This window comes from Balaenoptera acutorostrata, chromosome 10 (genome assembly GCF_949987535.1).
Source record: "Balaenoptera acutorostrata chromosome 10, mBalAcu1.1, whole genome shotgun sequence".
Classification (NCBI taxonomy): domain Eukaryota; kingdom Metazoa; phylum Chordata; class Mammalia; order Artiodactyla; family Balaenopteridae; genus Balaenoptera; species Balaenoptera acutorostrata.
Window position 1 is genome coordinate 52,821,479 of NC_080073.1, and position 19,306 is coordinate 52,840,784.

Sequence of the window (19,306 nt, forward strand, 5' to 3'; positions counted from 1 at the left end):
TGCATCCATGTTGCTGCAAATGGCATTACTTTGTTCTTTTTTTATGGCTGAGTAGTATTCCATTGTATATACGTACCACATCTTCTTTATCCATTCATCTGTCGATGGACATTTAGGTTGTTTCCATGTGTTGGCTATTGCGAATAGTGCTGCTATGGACATAGAGGTGCATGTATCTTTTTTTTTTTTTAATTGTGAGAATGGGTACCATTTTATTTATTTATTTATATTTTTTAAAAAATTATTTATTTATTTATGGCTGTGTTGGGTCTTCGTTTCTGTGCGAGGGCTTTCTCCAGTTGCGGCAAGCGGGGGCCACTCCTCATCGTGGTGCGTGGGCCTCTCACTGTCGCGGCCTCTCTTGTTGCAGATCACAGGCTCCAGATGTGCAGGCTCAGCAATTGTGGCTCACAGGCCTAGTCGCTCTGCGGCACGTGGGATCTTCCCAGACCAGGGCTTGAACCCGTGTCCCCTGCATTGGCAGGCAGACTCTCAACCACTGCGCCACCAGGGAAGCCTGCATGTATCTTTTTGAATTATAGTTTTGTATGGATAAATGCCCAAGATTATATATATCCTGGGATTGCTGGGTCATATGGTAACTCTAGTTTTCTGAGGAACCTCCATACTGTTCTCCATAGTGGCTGTGCCAACTTACATTCCCACCAACAGTGTAGGAGGGTTCCCTTCTCTCCACATCCTGTCCAGCATTTATTATTTGTAGACTTTTTAAAAAAAAATAAATTTATTTATTTTTGGCTGTGTTGGGTCTTTGTTGCTGCATGCGGGCTTTCTCTAGTTGCAGCAAGCGGGCTTCAGCTTCAGCGGGCTTTGTTGCAGTGCACGTGCTTCTCATTACGGTGGCTTCTCTTGTTGCAGAGCACAGGCTCTAGGCGTGCAGGCTTCAGTAGTGTGGCACGTGGGCTCAGTAGCTGTGGCTTGCGGGCTCTAGAGCACAAGCTCAGTAGTTGTGGTGCATGGGCTTAGTTGCTCCACAGCATGTGGGATCTTCCCGGACCAAGGCTCAAACCCATGTCCCCTGCATTGGCAGGTGGATTCTTAACCACTGCGCCAGCGGGGAAGTCGCTGTAGACTTTTTAATGATGGCCATTCTGACTGGTGTGAGATGATACCTCATTGTAGTTTTGATTTGCATTTCTCTAATAATTAGTGACATGGAGCATCTTTTCATGTGCCTATTGACACATGACACTGCCTATATGTCTTCTTTGGAGAAAGGTCTGTTTAGGTCTTCTGCCCATTTTTTTTTTTTTTTTTTTGGTCAGGGATCAATCTCTTTATTCACAACAGCATTTCAGAAAAAGGCAAACTTCGCCTGATGCCCTTTGATGAGGCGTAGCCTCTGCCCCCACCGGGCGTCTCCATGGAGCTCTGCACCCTTGGGGACCTTCCCTGAACCCCCAGCACGTGGGAGCCCCAAGGGATGACGGCCAGGGAGTAAGACGAGGTCGGCATCACAGAAGAAAAACCAGGTGGCTCTTGAACCCCATTCTCTCTGGCCTCACACCACAGTCCAGAGCGCCAGGCAGCCCACAGCACAACTTATTGTACAGAACATCCAAGGGCTCCAAGTCCAGGAAGAATCAAACACAGAGAGCCAGGGAAAGCTCTCCCACATTTCTGTCCACAATAGCCAGTGCTGTGAGGACAGACGGCCAGCCAGAGGCCTCTGGTCGGCACCGTTCTGCTCATGTTTTTGATTGGGTTGTTTGATTTTCGTGTTGAGTTGTATGAGCTATTTGTATATTTTGGAAATTAAGCCCTTGTCGTTCACATTGTTCGCAAATATTTTCTCCCATTCTGTAGGTTGCCTTTTCGTTTTGTTTATGGTTTCCTTTGCTGTGCAAAACTTGTAAGTTTGATTAGGTCCCATTTGTTTATTTTTGTTTTTATTTCTATTGCCTTGGGAGACTGACCTAAGAAAACATTGGTACAGTTTATGTCAGAGAAGGCTTTGAGTTTCATTATTTATATCATTCTTTGGTTCATCAGTTTCCCCATTTGTAAAAAAAGGAATAATATTAATAATAGTATTTATTATATGTTGCCCTGTGGGATATTTGAAAAAGGCAACAGGTTCTGGCTTTGTTAAATCCCCAGGAGCTGGACACACACAGTTTTCCCTCCCATCCAAGGAGGGTGCCTGGACTGGATTGTGTATGTGCACAACATGGAACTAGATTATTACCAGAGGTAGGTGATGTTGGTGGATATAAAACAGATCTGGGTTAATCTGGACCAAGAATCAGAAATCCCAAGTGGCCTTGATAATAATGGCCAGTATTTTTTTTATACCCCTTACCCTGTGCCAGGCAGTTTAAATACTTTACAGAACCAACTCATGACTCTTTACCAAAAACCTATGACGTAGGTTGTGGTTTGATCTCTGTCTTAGAGACTTGAAGTCTCAGGCACAGAGAGGTCACAGCTAGTAAGGGGTGGGGCCGATTCAAACTCAGGCAAGTTCATGCTTTTCATCAAAATATCCAGAAACACAAGGAGGGTAGAACCCAATGTCACTAAAGAGCAAGATCATCACAGACAGTCATCAGACACTTATGTCTTGGTTTACGGAGCCAGGACCTCGCTCCAGGGGCCTTGCATCCTGGGAATTCACCGCTGCCTTGGGGAGTTTGTCCAAGCGGGAGCCTCTGTGCAGATATAACACATCATTGCTCTCTCTGCGGGGGTTTGTACATGCAGGGGAAAAAAGCTCCTTGGTGCTTTTTATAAAAAATAAAAGCCTTGAAGATCCATAGCTCTGAGTACATTCTCGGGGTGAAAACAAGTTCACCTCAATTTGCTAAGTCTGGCAACCCCAGGCAGTGGCTGCCCTGGTTTCCCCCTCCCCACCCATCTTTTCTTCCAGAGGTTGCTGCAGGCACTTGCTGAGAGCAAGTGTAGCCTGACTGCACCTGGCCTCGACTGCCCTGAGTCTCTCTTTCTTTCTGCTCCGGGGGCAGCTGTGTGGGGCTCCGCTGTGTTTTGTGTTTCCACTCCCACAGCGTGAATACTTAAGATTGTGTCCAGTTATCTGTCAACTCAAACTATACTATGATAAACACTCTCATCCTGGTTCCCATATGGGCCAGGATGAAAAATCCTTTGGGACATATAACCAGGGATATATTCTGTGGCCCAGGGTGTGTATATTCTTATGTCCCTAAGAAATGCCCGATTGCTCTTCAGAACATCTGCACCACTCCTGCCAGCGGGTTATGCCCCTAATCCCAACCAACACGTGGCATTATCCACCTTTCTAATTTTTGCTGGCCTAAAAAGTGTAAAGTGAACTCTCAATGCTGTTTCCTTTTGTATTTCTCTAGTTACTAGTGAGTTTGAGCATCCCAGCATAGGCCTTTTTGCTTTGTCTCCTATTAATTGCTCATTTTCCCATGGGGTTCCTTCTTGTTGATTTGCAAGAGTCTCTTGTACATCCTAGATATTAGTCACCTATCAATTTTAGACATTATAACTGTCTTCTCCTATCTTTGTTGTTAACTTTTTCCGTACTGTTCTTCATTGAACACAAATAGGTCATCAGCTTTATCAATTTTTTCCTATGGTGTGTGCTTTTGAGTTTCATTGAAGTCCTTCTCAACATAGACAGTCTCTCACATTTTCTCATTTTAAATTTATATGCTTATCTTCCCATTTAGGTCTTTAATCTGTCTGGAGCTCACTTTTGTGTGTGGTGTTAGGTGGGGATCCAGTTTTTTTTTCTCTAAAACGGGAGCCTTTTTTTTCAGGACCTTTCACTAAACAACCGCTCTTTTCCCATTGCTTTGTGGTGCCAGAAGGTACCATGTTTGTCCTGTGCCTTCTTGAGATTAGACAAACCAGAAGAAGGCAGAACCTAGTGGGGGACAGAGGGGAGAGATGCTGCTGTTTGGACTCCAGATATTTCTACATCCAGAAACCCCAAAACCCTGCCTTGTCTTTGCTTTAGTTTTTGTCATTTGCAACTGAAGTGACTATTACAACCATGATGCCTTAATCTGGCTTCTATCTAGGAGAGCATACCCTCTTGACTAAGGCTGCCCGGGTTCCAATCCCAGCTCCACTACTAAGTGGCTGTGTGACTTTTTTAATTTATTTTTTAATCTTTTCTGGCTACACGTTAATTCAACACAAAACAATCTCTTCCAAACTTTACTGAGGTGGCTGACCACGTCCACGACCAAATCTGCCTCTAAACTGGAATTTGGTTGCTGACCCAGCCCCGGCCTCGGCTTTCTTGTCGGCACCAGAGGGCACAGCGCTTCATCTGTAGGTGTGTCTGTCGGCTTCCCCTCTTGTGAGTCTTGCAGGTCGCTCTCCCTCCAGACCTTTGGGCCGTGGCCTGCCAGTCTCAGGACGACTGCGGCGCAGGTTAGCAGGCACGATCTCAGGGGGCAGGTGGAGGTAATCCCGGAGATAATGGATACCCTCATTGGTTAGGTACCAGTAGAAATGTCTCCAGGCAAACTGTTCCTTCATGTAGCCTCATGATTTGAGAGACTGCATGGCCTTCATGACGTGAAGATTGGGCACATTCTTGTCTGCCAGCTCGGGGTGCTTAGGCATGTGGATGTCCTTCTTGGCTACCATCACTCCCTCCTTAAAAAGGAGTTCATAAATGGCAATCCGGTTCTTCTTGGGCATCAACATCGCGACGGCTGCTGGGTCCGGGGTCGGAGCTGGAAAGGAAAGGGTATCCACTGTGTGACTTTGTTATAAGTTACACGATCTTTCTGGGCTTCAGTTTCTCCATCTGATAAAACCAGGGTAGTAATAGTACTTAATTCATAGGATTATGGTGAGGATTAAATGAAACAATACTTTAAAGCAGAACAGCGCCTGGAATGTAGTAAATAATAAATGTTATTCACTTGCATAATCCTATATTCCCAATTAGCTGTGAGTAAATCGTGTATGATTTTGATCTATCTGGTTATATTCTAATTACACCTGAGAGGCCATTTAGGAAGTCATTTAGAAAATTAATTTTTTTGGCATACAAATAAATTACCTCCTAATCGATCTATTTAAAAAGTCCTTTTCAGGAAGTCCCTGGTGATCGAGTGGTTAAGGTTCCGCACTTCCGCTGCAGGGGGCGTGCGTGTGATCCCTGGTTGGGGTTCGGGCTGGGGGAATTGGGATCCCGCATGCCACACCAAGCGAGGCCAAAAAAAAGAAAGCCCTGGCGGGTTTCCCTGGTGGCACAGTGGTTGAGAATCTGCCTGCCATTGCAGGGGACATGGGTTCGAGCCCTGGTCGGGGAAGATCCCACATGCCGCGGAGCAACTGGGCCCGTGAGCCACAATGACTGAGCCTGCGCGTCTGGAGCCTGTGCTCCGCAACAAGAGAGGCCGCGACAGTGAGAGGCTCGCGCACCGCGATGAAGAGTGGCCCCCGCTTGCCACAGCTAGAGAAAGCCCTCGCACAGAAACGAAGACCCAACACAGCCATAAATAAATAAATTAATTAATTTAAAAAAAAAGAAATAACTGGTAGTGGAAAAAAAAAAAAGAAAGTCCTTTTCCTGCACTGCCTTCTTGGGAACTGTGACAGTCGCCGTCACTAGGTGGCGCCTGAGTGGATTCCGGGAGCGTGAAACAATGGGCCTTAAAGCAGCAGTCCCCAGCTTTTTGGCACCAGGGACCGGTTTCGTGGAAGACAGTTTTTCCACAGTCCCGGGGGGGTGGGGGTGATGGTTCCGACGGTAATACGAGCGATGGTTCAGGCAGTAAGACAGATGGGGAGCAACGGGGAGCGGCAGATGAAGCTTTGCTCGCTCCCCCGCCTCTCACCTCCTGCTGTGTGGCCGGGTTCCTAACAGGTACCGGTCCGCGGCCCGGGGGTTGGGGACCCCTGCCGTAAAGAGCATCTGAGCCAGGGTCAGCTCACCATGTGCCAGACGGATTCATAGGTGAGGTTAATTTGGCCTGCAAGGAATTCACAAAATGTTTTAAAGTGCATCTGCTAATATTCAAAAATCAGGAGATTCCATATAAAAATCCGACTTCCAGTGCCCGGATAAATAGGAAAGCCTGGCAACCTGGGACCTGCAGCGGTGCTTCCTTGAGGGTGGGTGGGCTCCTCCAGTCCAACACAGCCCCATTTGTTCCTGTCATTTGTCCCTCCCTGGCTCCTCTAGGCATTTGAGTTTCTAACCCCTAATTATCCCAATCCTTCCCTTTGCATATTGGAGGCTGAGGTCCTACAGAGAAGGGAAGGGCTGGAACTGGAATCTTTCCCGACAGACCAGGGCTCTTTTTTTTGTTTGTTTTTCTTTCTGGCTGTCCCTCAAGGCTTGTGTGATCTTAGTTCCCTAACCAGGGCTTGAACCCAGGCCCAGCAGTGAAAGCATGGAATCCTAACCACTGGACCGCCGGGGAAGTCCCCAGGGCTCTTTTTTATACCCATGTTGTTTCTTTTACACTTGGTTGTTTTCAGAGACTGACTGAAGCTAAAAAGTGGGTAAGACATTGTGGAAGAACTGAAATTTGGGAATTTAGGGGCACCAGTTAGATGATTAAAATAAGGGGGGACTTCCCCTTATTTTGGTGCAGTGGTTAAGAATCCGCCTGCCAATGCAGGGGACACGGGTTCGAGCCCTGGTCCAGGAAAATCCCACACACGGTGGAGCAACTAAGCCCGTGTGCCACAACTACTGAGCCTGTGCTCTAGAGCCCGCGAGCCACAACTACTGAGCCCGCGTGCCACAACTACTGAAGCCTGTGCACCTAGAGCCCATGCTCCACAACAAGAGAAGCCACCGCAATGAGAAGCCCGCGCACCTCAATGAAGAGTAGCCCCCGCTCGCCGCAACTAGAGAAAGCTGGCGAGCAGCAATGAAGACCCAATGCAGCCAAAAATAAAAATAAAATAAATAAATAAATTAAAAAAAAAAAAAGAAGAACACCCTCAGCGTCATCAGGACAAGCCAGTCATTTAATCAGACTTTGCTCCATCTGACTGATGACTGGAAAGATGGGGACCAGCTAATCAGAACCCAGCATGCACATTCTAAAGTCTGTATGATTGCTCACAGTAGGTGCTAATAGGAACAATCTTTTTTTTTTTTTAACATCTTTATTGGAGTATGTTTGCTTTACAATGGTGTGTTAGTTTCTGCTTTATAACAAAGTGAATCAGCTATACATATACATTTATCCCCATTTCTCCTCCCTTTGTGTCTCCCTCCCATCCTCCCAATCCCACCCCTCTAGGTAGACACAAAGCACGGAGCTGATCTCCCTGTACTATGCGGCTGCTTCCCACTAGCTATTTATTTTACATTTGGTAGTGTATATATGTCCATGACGCTCTCTCACTTCGGCCCAGCTTACCCTTCCCCCTCCCCGTGTCCTCAAGTCCATTCTCTACATCTGCATCTTTATTCTTGTTCTGCCCCTAGGTTCTTCAGAACCATTTCTTTTTTTTTTTTTTTTGATGACCATATTAGTCAGGTTTTTGCTGTAATAATATTACATAGTAATCAGCTCCCAAATGTCAGTGATTTATAACTACAAACGTTTATTTTTCTCTCGCTGGTCTGCACACAGCATGTGGGTGGCCAGGCTTCCCCTGACCTTAGATTTGGGTCTGCTCCACGTGTTTCTCATTCCAGGACCCAGGCTGAAGGGGCAATGGCTATGCAGGGCATTCTCTCCTCATAGCAAATGTGCAGGAGGTCAAGCCAAATTTCACAATTCATGTAGAGCCTCTGGTCAGACATGACATTTGTTACATTCACCCACATTCTCTAGACCAAACCCAAAGTGAGTGAGTTAGAGAAGCGTGCTCTGTCTGTAGTAAGCCATGGTGAGGATGGGGAGGGAAGAAAGAGTCATGAACAAAAATACTATCTACCACAGGGACCAACCAGGATGGGAGATAAAATGAAATTTAGACTAAGACCTATCGTTAAGCCTTATAAATGCAGTTTGAACCCACACTGCTTGAGAACCGCAACTGCTTCATCTAGTGTGTCCCTTAATCAAAGAACCTTTGTCCTCAAAGACTCTTACTGAAGGCTCCTCTCTGATCGTACTCACTCTGCCTTTATATTTTATATGCTTTATGCTTTTGTATAGTATATGCTTTTTATGCTATTTAAAGTTATGAAGACCTCACCTGGGTCTTTAAAAAAAGGAAAAGGTTAAACTGCCCTATCAATTTTTTTTTAAATTTATTTATTTATTTTTGGCTATGTTGGGTCTTCGTTTCTGTGCGAGGGCTTTCTCTAGCTGTGGCAGGCGGGGGCCACTCTTCATCGCGGTGCGCGGGCCTCTCACCATCGCGGCCTCTCCCGTTGCGGAGCACAGGCTCCAGACGCGCAGGCTCAGCAATTGTAGCCCACGGGCCCAGCTGCTCCGCGGCACGTGGGATCCTCCCAGACCAGGGCTCGAACCCGTGTCCCCTGCATTGGCAGGCAGACTCTCAACCACTGCGCCACCAGGGAAGCCCCTTATCAATTTTTGATTGCTGAGAGAACTATTTTGTCCTTTCCCTTCTTTCCCTGCCAAAGTTACGCCAATCAGCAAAAATACATTTTCCTGTGAGTAAAAACAAGGAGTATTGCTGCCAGGCATCAAATGAGAGAGCACTATTTTTATGTTTTTTGGAAGGTGTAGCATCTTGCTCCACTGTTACCATGGAGAATCCCAATTGTCAAGTTTAATCAAATGCTGGAAAATTGAAATTTATGCAAAGAGACTAGCTTAGTAAGCAATTACCTTTGCTAAGTGACAACTAGGAGAAATATTTCGATGAAACCTCTTACCACAAATCAAGCATTATCCCTTGGTATCAGTTGACTCAAATTAACACTTTCATGTGTGTCAACTGCTTTTCTAAAGCTATTGCAATAATATTTCAACAAAATCACAAATTGCATGCACACCACTTCCAGTATAAATCACCATGGATGTTTGGAGCACATATGAACTGCATCAGAATACAGTAAGGAATATATAAAGAATGGTTGTAAACAGGGAATTCCCTGGCAGTCCAGTGGTTCGAACTTGGCACTTTCACTGCCATAGGCCCAGGTTCAATCCCTGGTCAGGGAACTAAGATCCCGCAAGCTGCGCAGTATGGCCAAAAAATAAAAAAAGAATGGTTGTAAACAAAGGTGTCTCTTTTGTTAGCGTGGTAATGTATCAGTTTCTAAAGTTCTTCCCAATAAATTAATAAGAGAAAATACTCAACGTAATTCAGAAAAAGTAAAGGAAATGGAGGGAGGGTGGAGTTCAGAGACCAGTCCTATCAGATATTAAAACATACAGCCTTTCCGTCAGTGATGACCTTCCCACGAGAACATGCCTCTTGCAAGGGATTTCTTTCATCCCTCTCCAGAAGAGAAGATGAAACACAGGAAGAAGTGCTTGGTGCAGAGCCCCAGTTCCTATTTCATGGATGTGAAATGCCCGGGATGCTATAAAATCACCACCGTCTTTAGCCATGCACAAACAGTAGTTTTGTGTGTTGGCTGCTCTACTGTCCTCTGCCAGCCTACAAGAGGAAAAGCAAGGCTTACAGAAGGTTGCTCCTTCAGACAGAAGCAGCACTAAAATCACCCTGAATCAAGATGAATGGGAAACCATCCCAATAAACACATTTTGGATACAAAAAAAAAAAAAAATTATTAAAACATGCAGGATAACCAAACGTAAAATAGATAGCTAGTGGAAAGCAGCCACATAGCACAGGGAGATCAGCTCGGTGCTTTGTGACCACCTAGAGGGGTGGGATAGGGAGGGTGGGAGGGAGGGAGATGCAAGAGGGAGGGGACACGGGGATATATGTATATGTATAACTGATTCACTTTGTTATACAGCAGAAACTAATACACCATTGTAAAGCAATTATACTCCAATAAAGATGTTAAATAACAAAACAAACAAACAAAAAAACCATGCAGGATAAAAAAGAAAGGTATCCTTCTGATGAAAGAATAGGCAGCTAAATGGAATAGAATAGGGAGGTATGATAAAGCATATGATCTATTTCTATGGTATATACCCCAAATAATCAAAAATTAGGACTTGAACAAATATTTGCACACCAAAGTTCATAGCAGTGTTGTTCACGATAGCCAAAAGGTGGAAACAACCCAATATCCATCTACAGATGAATGGATAAACAAAACGTGGTATGTACATACCATAGAATATTATTCAGCCTTAGAAAGGAAGGAAGTTCTGACACATGCTGCAGATGAACTTTGAGGACATTATGCTAAGTGAAATAAGTGAGACACAAAAGGACCTGAATATAATTTTAAAGATCCTAAATGCTGCTGTTGTGCTATTGCATATTTATTATAATTATGGGCTTTGTTTTCCTCTTCTCCAGTCAAGTTCTGCTCCTGACAAACTGAAGACTTTTCTCTCGTATTAGAGTTAAGTGATGTTTAGAAGGTGAGGTCAGATAATTATCTGAACTGTTTCAAAACTGGGGAGAGTTATGCTGACTGGGACACAGGATCCAATATACCTATTAGAAATATACATGAACTAAAAAAACAAAACAAAACAAACAAATAAAATGGAATCCAAGAAGTTGTGTGAGGGGTCCTGTCCCTGTGAAGTGAAAAGGAGAGGTGGTCTAATACCAGCCCAGGCAGTTGGCTATGAACCACAGTGCTTTGGGGAGAGGAAGTTCCAAGAATAGAACCTCCAACTGCAGGCAGCCCTCCTTACCACTGGGAAGCCACAAGAAAGGGGAATGAATCTACATCAAGGTCAGAGTCCTCCTTATGGGAGTCAGTGAAGGCCAGTCATAGGCAGCAGGCAACACAAAACATGCTGGTCATTCAAGAAGAATGACCCTGTGTGAACAACACATGGCACAATAGCCCAGAGCAGAAAGAGAAAACTTGGATGTCCAGAGGGATCCACTGATGGAGTAAAAGGAAGAGCTCAGGACTAGAGTAAGGTGGGACCGGAAGGAATCAGACCTAGATCTCCCTCTACAACACTCCCCGCCACATGTGATGGTCCAGGTTCCACTCTAAAGAAAAACAGAAAACTGAGACAGAGTACTAGGTTGTCTCAAAATATATGCACCATAGGCTCGCTGGAGTGATTTTATGAAAGACCCGGAGGGACTCAAATGGCTTTCCTAGACAATCTGCAATTATTCTACCTGCTGGCTTCTTCTTGGGCTAACAAATGAACACTGAAGGCTGAGTGTTAGTGAGTTAGCCGTTTACACCACTTTCTGAGGATCAGTTTGACCAACTTGTTTTCATAAAGTTGAGTTGGGATGCAATCAGGGGGTGGGAGTTTTAAAGGGCAAGGAGGAGAAGGCGGGCAAGGAAAAGAGAGGGAGGGTAGAAAGATCTTCAGAGAAGGAGGTGTGAGAATAAGACCAGGAAGGAAGTTAGGAAGAAGAAAAGGCAAGATGGGCAATGGAAAGGGAGGGGCAAAAGAAGAAAAGTGTACCCACAAGGTTTTTGTTCAAATGGACCTGCCTTACAGCCCTCACACAGCAAAAATATCATTCAAACCTTGACTTTGTGTCCACCATGTTAGACTCACCATAGTGTCTAGAATTATGTCTAAACTATAGAAAATGGATTTCTGTGTCTTCTATTTAGACAAATATTTCAGCCCATAAATGTATTGTTTTCTCTTGTATGATACCAAAAAACTAAAACTAGAATCTTGTTTGACTTAATTTTTTTCTCATGAACTAAATGTGGTTCCACAAAGACCCAGATATGTCTCTTTCTGTTTAGAGGAATAATGCCTTGTTTGGAGAAATGGCATTATTCCAAATAATGTCATCATGGCTGGAGGCACCCATAATGGTCCGGAAACAGTCACAAACCTAGCTAAAAGCAGAAATTGGCTTTAGAGCTAAAAGGATATACTTGCCCTGAAGAGCCAGAATCATCTTGAAAAAGAAAAACAAAGTTGAAGGATTCAAACTTCCTGATTTCAAAACAAACTACAAAGCTACAGTAACCAAAGTAGTGTGGTATTGGTATAAGGATAGACAATAGACCAATGGAATAGAAGTCCAGAAATAAACCTACATATTTATGGCCAACTGATTTTTGACAAAGGTTTAAAGACCATTCAATGGAGAAAAGAATAGTCTCTTCAGCAAAGGGTGCTGGGGGGAGTTCCCTGGCGGTCCAGTGGTTAGGTCTCGGTGCTTTCACTGCTGGGGCCTGGGTTCAATCCCTGATCAGGGAACTAAGATCCTGCAAGATGAGACATGGCCAAAACAAAATAAAACAAAAACTAAAAAATAAAACAAAGGGTGCTGGGACGACTGGATATCCACATGCAAAAGAATGACTCTGGGTCCCTACCTCACACCATATGCAAAATTATCTCAAAGTGAATCCACAATCTAAATATAAGAGCTAAACTTTAAGACCCTTAGAAGAAAACATAGGCTAAGTTTTCATGACCTTGGATTTGGCAATGGATTCTTTTTTTTTTTTTTTTGGCTGCATTGGGTCCTCATTGCTGTGCGTGGGCTTTCTCTATTTGCGGCGAGTGGGGGCTACTCTTCGTTGCAGTGTGCAGGCTTCTCATTGTGGTGGCTTCTCTTGTTGCGGAGCATGGGCTCTAGGCACACAGGCTTCAGTAGTTGTGGTACACAGACCCTAGAGCTCGAGGGCTTCAGTAGTTGTGGCACGTGGGCTCAGTAGTTGTGGCTCATGGGCTTAGTTGTTCCACAGCATGTGGAATCTTCCTGGACCAGGTATTGAACCTGTGTCCCCTGCATTGGCAGGCGGATTCTTAATTAACCACTGCACCACCAGGGAAGTCCCTGGTAATGGATTCTTAAATATGACATCAAAAGCATGAGCAACAACAACAAAATAGATAAATTGGATTCATCAAAATTAAAAACACTGTGCGTCAAAGGACATTATCAAGAAAATGAAAAGACAACCTAGAGAATGGGAGAAATTATTTATTTATTTATTTATTTATTTATTTATTTATTTTTGGCTGCATTGGGTCTTTGTTGCTGCACATGGGCTTTCTCTAGTTGCGGTGAGTGGGGGCTTCTCATTGAAAGGCTTCTCTTGTTGCGGAGCATGGTCTCTAGGCACATGGGCTTCAGTAGTTGTGGTGCATGGGCTTCAGTAGTTGTGGCATGTGGGCTCATAAGTTGTGGCTCATGGGCTGTAGAGCGCAGGCTTGGTAGTTGTGGTGCATGGGCTTAGTTGCTCCACAGCATGTGGGATCTTCCTGGACCAGGGCTTGAACCCATGTCTCCTGCATTGGCAGGTGGATTCTTAACCACTGCACCACCAGGGAAGTCCCGGGAGAAAATATTTTGTGATAAGGGGTTAGTATCCAGAATATATAAAGAACTCTTACAGTTCAACAATAAGAAGACTATCCAATTTTAAAATGGGCAAAGGACTTGGGTAGACATTCCTCCAAAGAAGATGTACAAACGGCCAACAAGCACATGAAATGATGCTTATTAGTAATCTGGGAAATGCAAATCAAAAAAAAATGTATAAATACACATTTCCATCTCTTTATGTTTTGGAGGGTTGAAAACTGTCTTCTATTATTTGTTCATATGTCAGATGAATGCATTTCCAAAACAATTGGAGCACAATCACAACTAGTCAATCAAGCAAATCAAGAAATTCAGTCCTAAGACTTTGTTTCAATTGCTATGGTTGGGGGAGCAAAGATGAGTTAGAGGTAGGGCTGCAGATTACAGGATGAGGGAGATACGGATGGATGGAGATTGAGGAAAGACAGCCTAATAAAATAAGGAACAATGACACACATCAGCAAAGCAAGGTCTCAACTGCCCCCACTCCCTCCTCCGCCTCATTTTTGGAGGGAGACAACCCATGCAGATACAGGGACTCTAATGTTATTTTAATGTTCATACAATCTTTTCTTAAGAATCTGTTTATTTTATTTATTTTTGGCTGTGTCAGGTCTTAGTTGTGGCATGCGGGATCTTGCGTTGCGGTGCGCGGGCTTCTCTCTAGTTGTGGCACGCGGGCTCCAGGGCACGTGGGCTCTGTAGTTGTGACGTGCGGGTTCCAGAGTGCGTGGGCTCTGTAGTTTGCAGCACACAGGCTCTCTAGTTGAGGCGTGCAAGCTCAGTAGTTGTGGCACGTGGGCTTAGTTGCCCCACGGCATGTGGGATCTCAGTTCCCTGACCAGGAATCGAACCCACATCCCCTGCATTGTAAGGTGGATTCTTTACCACTGGACCACCAGGGAAGTCCCAATGTTCATATAATCTTTACCAGAGTGTTTTTTTCCTGTCTTCTCTGACTACTACATAAGTATAACCGGGTAAGCCAGTTCTCCACCCAGAACCATTAGGGACGAGGCAGCCTCGAGTCATCTTGGAAAAGAAATAAATATATGATTCAAGCTAGATGAGAGCCATACTTGCCTCTGGGCAAAATATAAGAGAATATGGCTTAGATGAGATTAGAAACAAAAGATCAGAATAAACACTTCTTTAATCTCTTATGAGAATAAGAATTTCGAGCCTCTCTCTGGAACTTTCTACCTGGCCTGTTCAGCTATATATATACACATCAAAAAAATTAAATCATATTAAAAAGTTCAAAATCACCCTTCCTTGTCCTTTTGTCCTATTCTCTAGGAGCAACTGCATTTAATACTTTAATTTGTTTATTCTTTTATTGGTGCAGGTTTCTAAATAATTACATTAATATTTTATTTATCAAATTTTGACATAATTTATAGCTTTCTGAATCAGTCAGTTTTAAGTCAGAGAAATAAAACCCTCACCATTTAGTAGAGAAAATGTAATAAAAAGGTTGGAACAGTAGTTCTCAACTGGGGGTGATTTTGCTCGCCAGGGAACATCTGACAATGTTCTGACAATGTCTGGAGACATCTTTGTTGTCAAAACTGTGTGGAGGCTACTGGTATCTAATGGGTATATGTATGTGGGTATATATATATACACATATATTTATGTATTTGGCCATTCTATTACCAGGTATAATCAAGAGAGAGGCTCAAAATACTTATTCTCATAAGAATATTATATATAATATTCTTGTATATATAATGTATCATATATAAATATATAATATTATATAATATATAATATAAATTATACATTATATATAAATATATATATATAATGTTATATATAGAGAGAGACAGAGAGAGAGGTGTCTCCCAGATTTTAGTTACATTTATATTTATGTCACTGAGACTAGATATCTTTACTCATTAATGCTGTCAATCATAATTTAATGAGCAATGTTGTTTATTCACGTTGTAAATGTTAATCATAGTTATGTTTCTTTTCTTGTACAACTTTTTGTTCTTTCTTGGAATTAACAGTAGTCTCTTTTTTTGTTTGCTTAGTTTTCTGTGCATTTATCACTAATTATTCTCAAATTCCCCATTAGGTCTATAAGACTTCTTTGATATATGTTTTTTTTGATGCATTCCTTCAAGTGCATTAGAAAGTCTATTAGTTTCTTTTCTTTTTTTTTTTCAGTGATCTCCTTACTGTATATCTTTCTCCTTTAGTGTCAGTCCTTTGACTATATCCGTAAGTTTCATTATCTTTTCCTTTTTGAAAAATGGTTTACTTTTGTAAAGGAGCTGTTATTATCCTCTAGAACTAATCAGAGAAGTGATGAAACACTTAACACTTTGCCTCCTCCAATAAAACCTAAGTAGGGTTATTAGATGGCTCAGCAGGAGAAGAGTTAGAAGTGATTTTCTGAAAAAATTCTGTACCAGGCTAAGGACATTTTTGACACTTGAACCACCAAAAGAAAGTTAAGTATTCTCCTTGTAGTTGAGTAGGGAGGCCAAGATGAAGTTAAAGTGGTAATTAATGGCCTAAGAGGATGAGATGAAAAGGTACTTAATTTGAAGACATTTTTATTTCTCTTAATACTGTTTTATATTGTTCCGCCTTGTTTTATCTCATAATTAAGAACTGCTAGTTATATTGACAAAGAGTTATGTTTTTGTAGGAAAGCGTATAAGAAGCTTGAGGTACATTTCTGTTTCATGCTGATAATTCATGTGCTGGATCTTGGGGCAAGCTGCATCATTCACCTGGTGAAGGCTGATACTTTATTTATTTTTTAATTTTATTGGAGTATAGTTGATTTACAATGTTCATTTACAATGTGTTAGTTTCAGGTGTACAGCAAAGTGATTCAGTTATACATATACATATATTCATTTTTTTCCAGATTCTTTTCCCATATAGGTTATTACAGAGTGTTGAGTTCCCTGTGCTATCCAGTAGGTACTTGTTAATTATCTATCTTATATATAATAGTGTGTGTAGGTTAATCCCAAGCTCCTAATTTATCCCTCCCCCCCATGTTTCCCCTTTGGTAACCATAAGTTTTTTTTGAAATCTATGGATCTGTTTCTGTTTTGTAAATAAGTTCATTTATATCATTTTTAAAAAAATCAGATTCCACATGTGAGTTCGTCATATATTTGTCTTTCTCTGTCTGACTTACTTCACTTAGTATGATCTTCTCTAGGTCCATCCATGATGATGCTGCCAGTGGCATTATTTCATTCGTTTTTATGGCTAAGTCATATTCCACTGTGTATATGTATCACATCTTCTTTATCCATTCCTCTGTCGATGGACACTTTGGTTGCTTCCAGGACTTGGCTATTGTAAATAGTGCTGCAGTGAACATTGGGGTGCATGTGTCTTTTCGAATTATGGTTTTCTCTGGATATACACCCAGGAGTGGGATTGACGGAGCATACGGTAGCTCTACTTTTCGTTTTTTAAGGGACCTCCACACTGTTCTCCATAGTGACTGTTACCAATTTACATTCCCACCAGCAATGTAGGAGGGTTCCCTTTTCTCTACACCCTCTCCAGCATTTATTGTTTGTAGACATTTTGATGATGGCCAATCTGACCGGTGTGAGGTGACACCTCATTGTAGTTTTTTTTTTAATAACTTTTTTTTTAAGAGTGTTAAGATCTTTATTATTTATTTATTTATTTTTGGCTGCGCCATGTGGCATGCGGGATCTTAGTTCCCCGATCAGGGATCGAATCCGTGCCCCCTGCAATGGAAGTGCGTAGTCTCAGCCACTCGACCACTAGGGAAGTCCCCTCGTTGTAGTTTTGATTTGCATTTCTCTGATAATTAGTAATGTTGAGCATCTTTTCATGTGCTTTTGGGCCATCTGTATGTCTTTGGAGAAATGTCTGCTTAGATCTTCTGCCCATTTTTTGATTCGGTTGTCATTATCTATTTCTTTTAAAGAAATTTTTACGTCTTCTTACTCTGTCTGTTGGGTGTCTCTCTGTTCATTACATTATTTTCCCCAATGAGACAGTCTACACAATAATTGATCCCTTTCATCTTATCTGTTTCAGAATTAATAGCAGTCCCAGGGTTATTACATCAGTCTACAGATGGGTAACCCTGGATTTAGTGAATCAAATCCAACTACCTTGCCTTTATTTTTATGGTTGTAGTAGACAGTGCTGGTGCCCTACCCTGATCCCATTTACTGTGCTAGCACCCCTCTTCCCAGCTATTCTAAGTGTTGCTGATAATGGCTCAAGCTTATACCCGTCTCTGGAGATTTATCCTTGGCCAGGGGGAGCCACCTTATTGGGAAATGCCTGGGAAGCGCTATTTCCCCTCAGGGCATCAGGCAGCCAATGACTGACTGATACGAGGATACAAAAACTGTCCCCTTGCCTCAAAGGGGACAACTCTGTGGTGACATTCACACTCCAGAACTGGGATCAGGCTGAAATTAGACCTCAGCTGAAACCTCATCTTTGTTTAGCCTCTTCCCCTGCTTCTCTTACCTTTTTACAAGTTTCTCCTGAAAGCACGACTTCAGGGTGTCACTTGTATAAGAATCTCTGCCTCGGTCTCTGCTTCTGGGAACCCAACCTAAGACAGTGGTGAACGTTTTTTGCCTTCTTAGCATTCATCCTCCCTTCTTAATAGCACCAGAGTTTCTTCTTGGGAAATGACTTTCCCATCACCCTATTATGGACAGTCTTGACGTGACTAAAGCTAGGTACCTGCCCTTCCATCTTGGAAACTGAAGGGGTTTGTGGAGGGTCCTTCCAGTAAATTCTTCCTCTCACTGCCTTGGGACAGCAGGCTCAGGCTTTTGACCTAAACTCCGCCAATGTGACATTCTCTCCAGGGATTATGAATCTTGAGTGAGCAATACAGTTATTTGAAGTTCATTTTTCTCATCATGGGCTCCTGCTAGCCTGTTTCTCCTTCTCGACCTTTCTGTCGTTCCTGCCTCTTAACTTCCAGCACCTTGATTCCTGCCCACTCCCAAGCTATTTGGTTATCCTTTTGTGAGTTATCCCAATCCTTCCAGTAGTTTCCCTTTTGTGTAAGGTCTCTCACTCAGGTTCTCTTGCTTATAAGCAAAAGAATCATTAGCGATGCAGTTACCTTAGTCTCTTTTATCTAAGTGCAGAGAGGAAAAGGGCCTGGGACCACATCACTAATTCAGAAGAGGGGAGACTTAGGGCTTCTGAGCTTGGGGAGTAAGAGCCTACCTGGACAGCTCTTCTTGCTCCAACGAAGAGGTAGGAGTTTGCAAAGCATCTTTCAACTGAGTAAATTATACTTTGATCTTAGGTGAGATTCTGAATTAATTTCTTCTCTTAGAAAGCTGGTGTCTGGGGACTTCCCTGGTGGCACAGTGGTTAAGAATACACCTGCCAATGCAGGGGACACGGGTTTGAGCCCTGGTCCGGGAAGATCCCACATGCCGTGGAGCAGCTAAGCCCATGCGCCACAACTACTGAGCCTGTGCTCTAGAGCCCGCGAGCCACAACTACTGAGCCCACGTGCGACAACTACTGAAACCCGTGTGCCTAGAGCCCGTGCTCCTCAAAAAGAGAAGCTACCGCAATGAGAAGCCCGCGCACCACAACGAAGTGTAGCCCCCACTCACCGCAACTAGAGAAAGCCTGCGCACACCAACGAAGACCCAACGCAGCCAAAAAAAAGAAAAAGAAAAAAACTGGTGTCTGGCTTTCAGCCGCAAAACATACATCTCTGTCTGAAACCTCCTCTCAGTTGGCATTTTTCCTTTTCTTACATGTTAATGCATTTTTCCTTTTCTTTTCTTATATGTTCATGTAACAGTCCTAAAAACAGAGCAATTCAACTGCATGAAGAGAGCTGTACTTCTTAAAAATATCTTCTGTAGGAAAAGAGACTTTCTTATGAGTGGAATTCTTCTCCCTAAATTGTTCAGTTCTGGGATTGTAGGGAAGGAAATGAGCTCAACAGAAAAACCAAAATAGA

General features: G+C 43.0%; 1 protein-coding gene and 1 pseudogene across 1 annotated transcript; one reads left to right on the plus strand and one right to left on the minus strand.

The window, feature by feature from the left end:
* Positions 1-4,116: 4,116 nt before the first annotated feature.
* On the minus strand, positions 4,117-4,698 carry LOC103002799 (40S ribosomal protein S10-like; annotated as a pseudogene).
* A 4,625-nt stretch (positions 4,699-9,323) lies between these two features.
* On the plus strand, positions 9,324-9,581 carry LOC103003073 (40S ribosomal protein S27-like). The gene has a single exon (XM_028168878.1). It carries the CDS (start codon positions 9,330-9,332, stop codon positions 9,579-9,581), a length of 252 nt encoding a protein of 83 aa, XP_028024679.1. The 5' UTR covers positions 9,324-9,329.
* Positions 9,582-19,306: the final 9,725 nt, after the last annotated feature.

What these genes read in the sequence shown, in the direction of transcription:
- LOC103003073 (XM_028168878.1), top strand. Translation starts at nt 9,330, where the DNA reads ATGCCTCTTGCAAGGGATTTCTTTCATCCCTCTCCAGAAGAGAAGATG.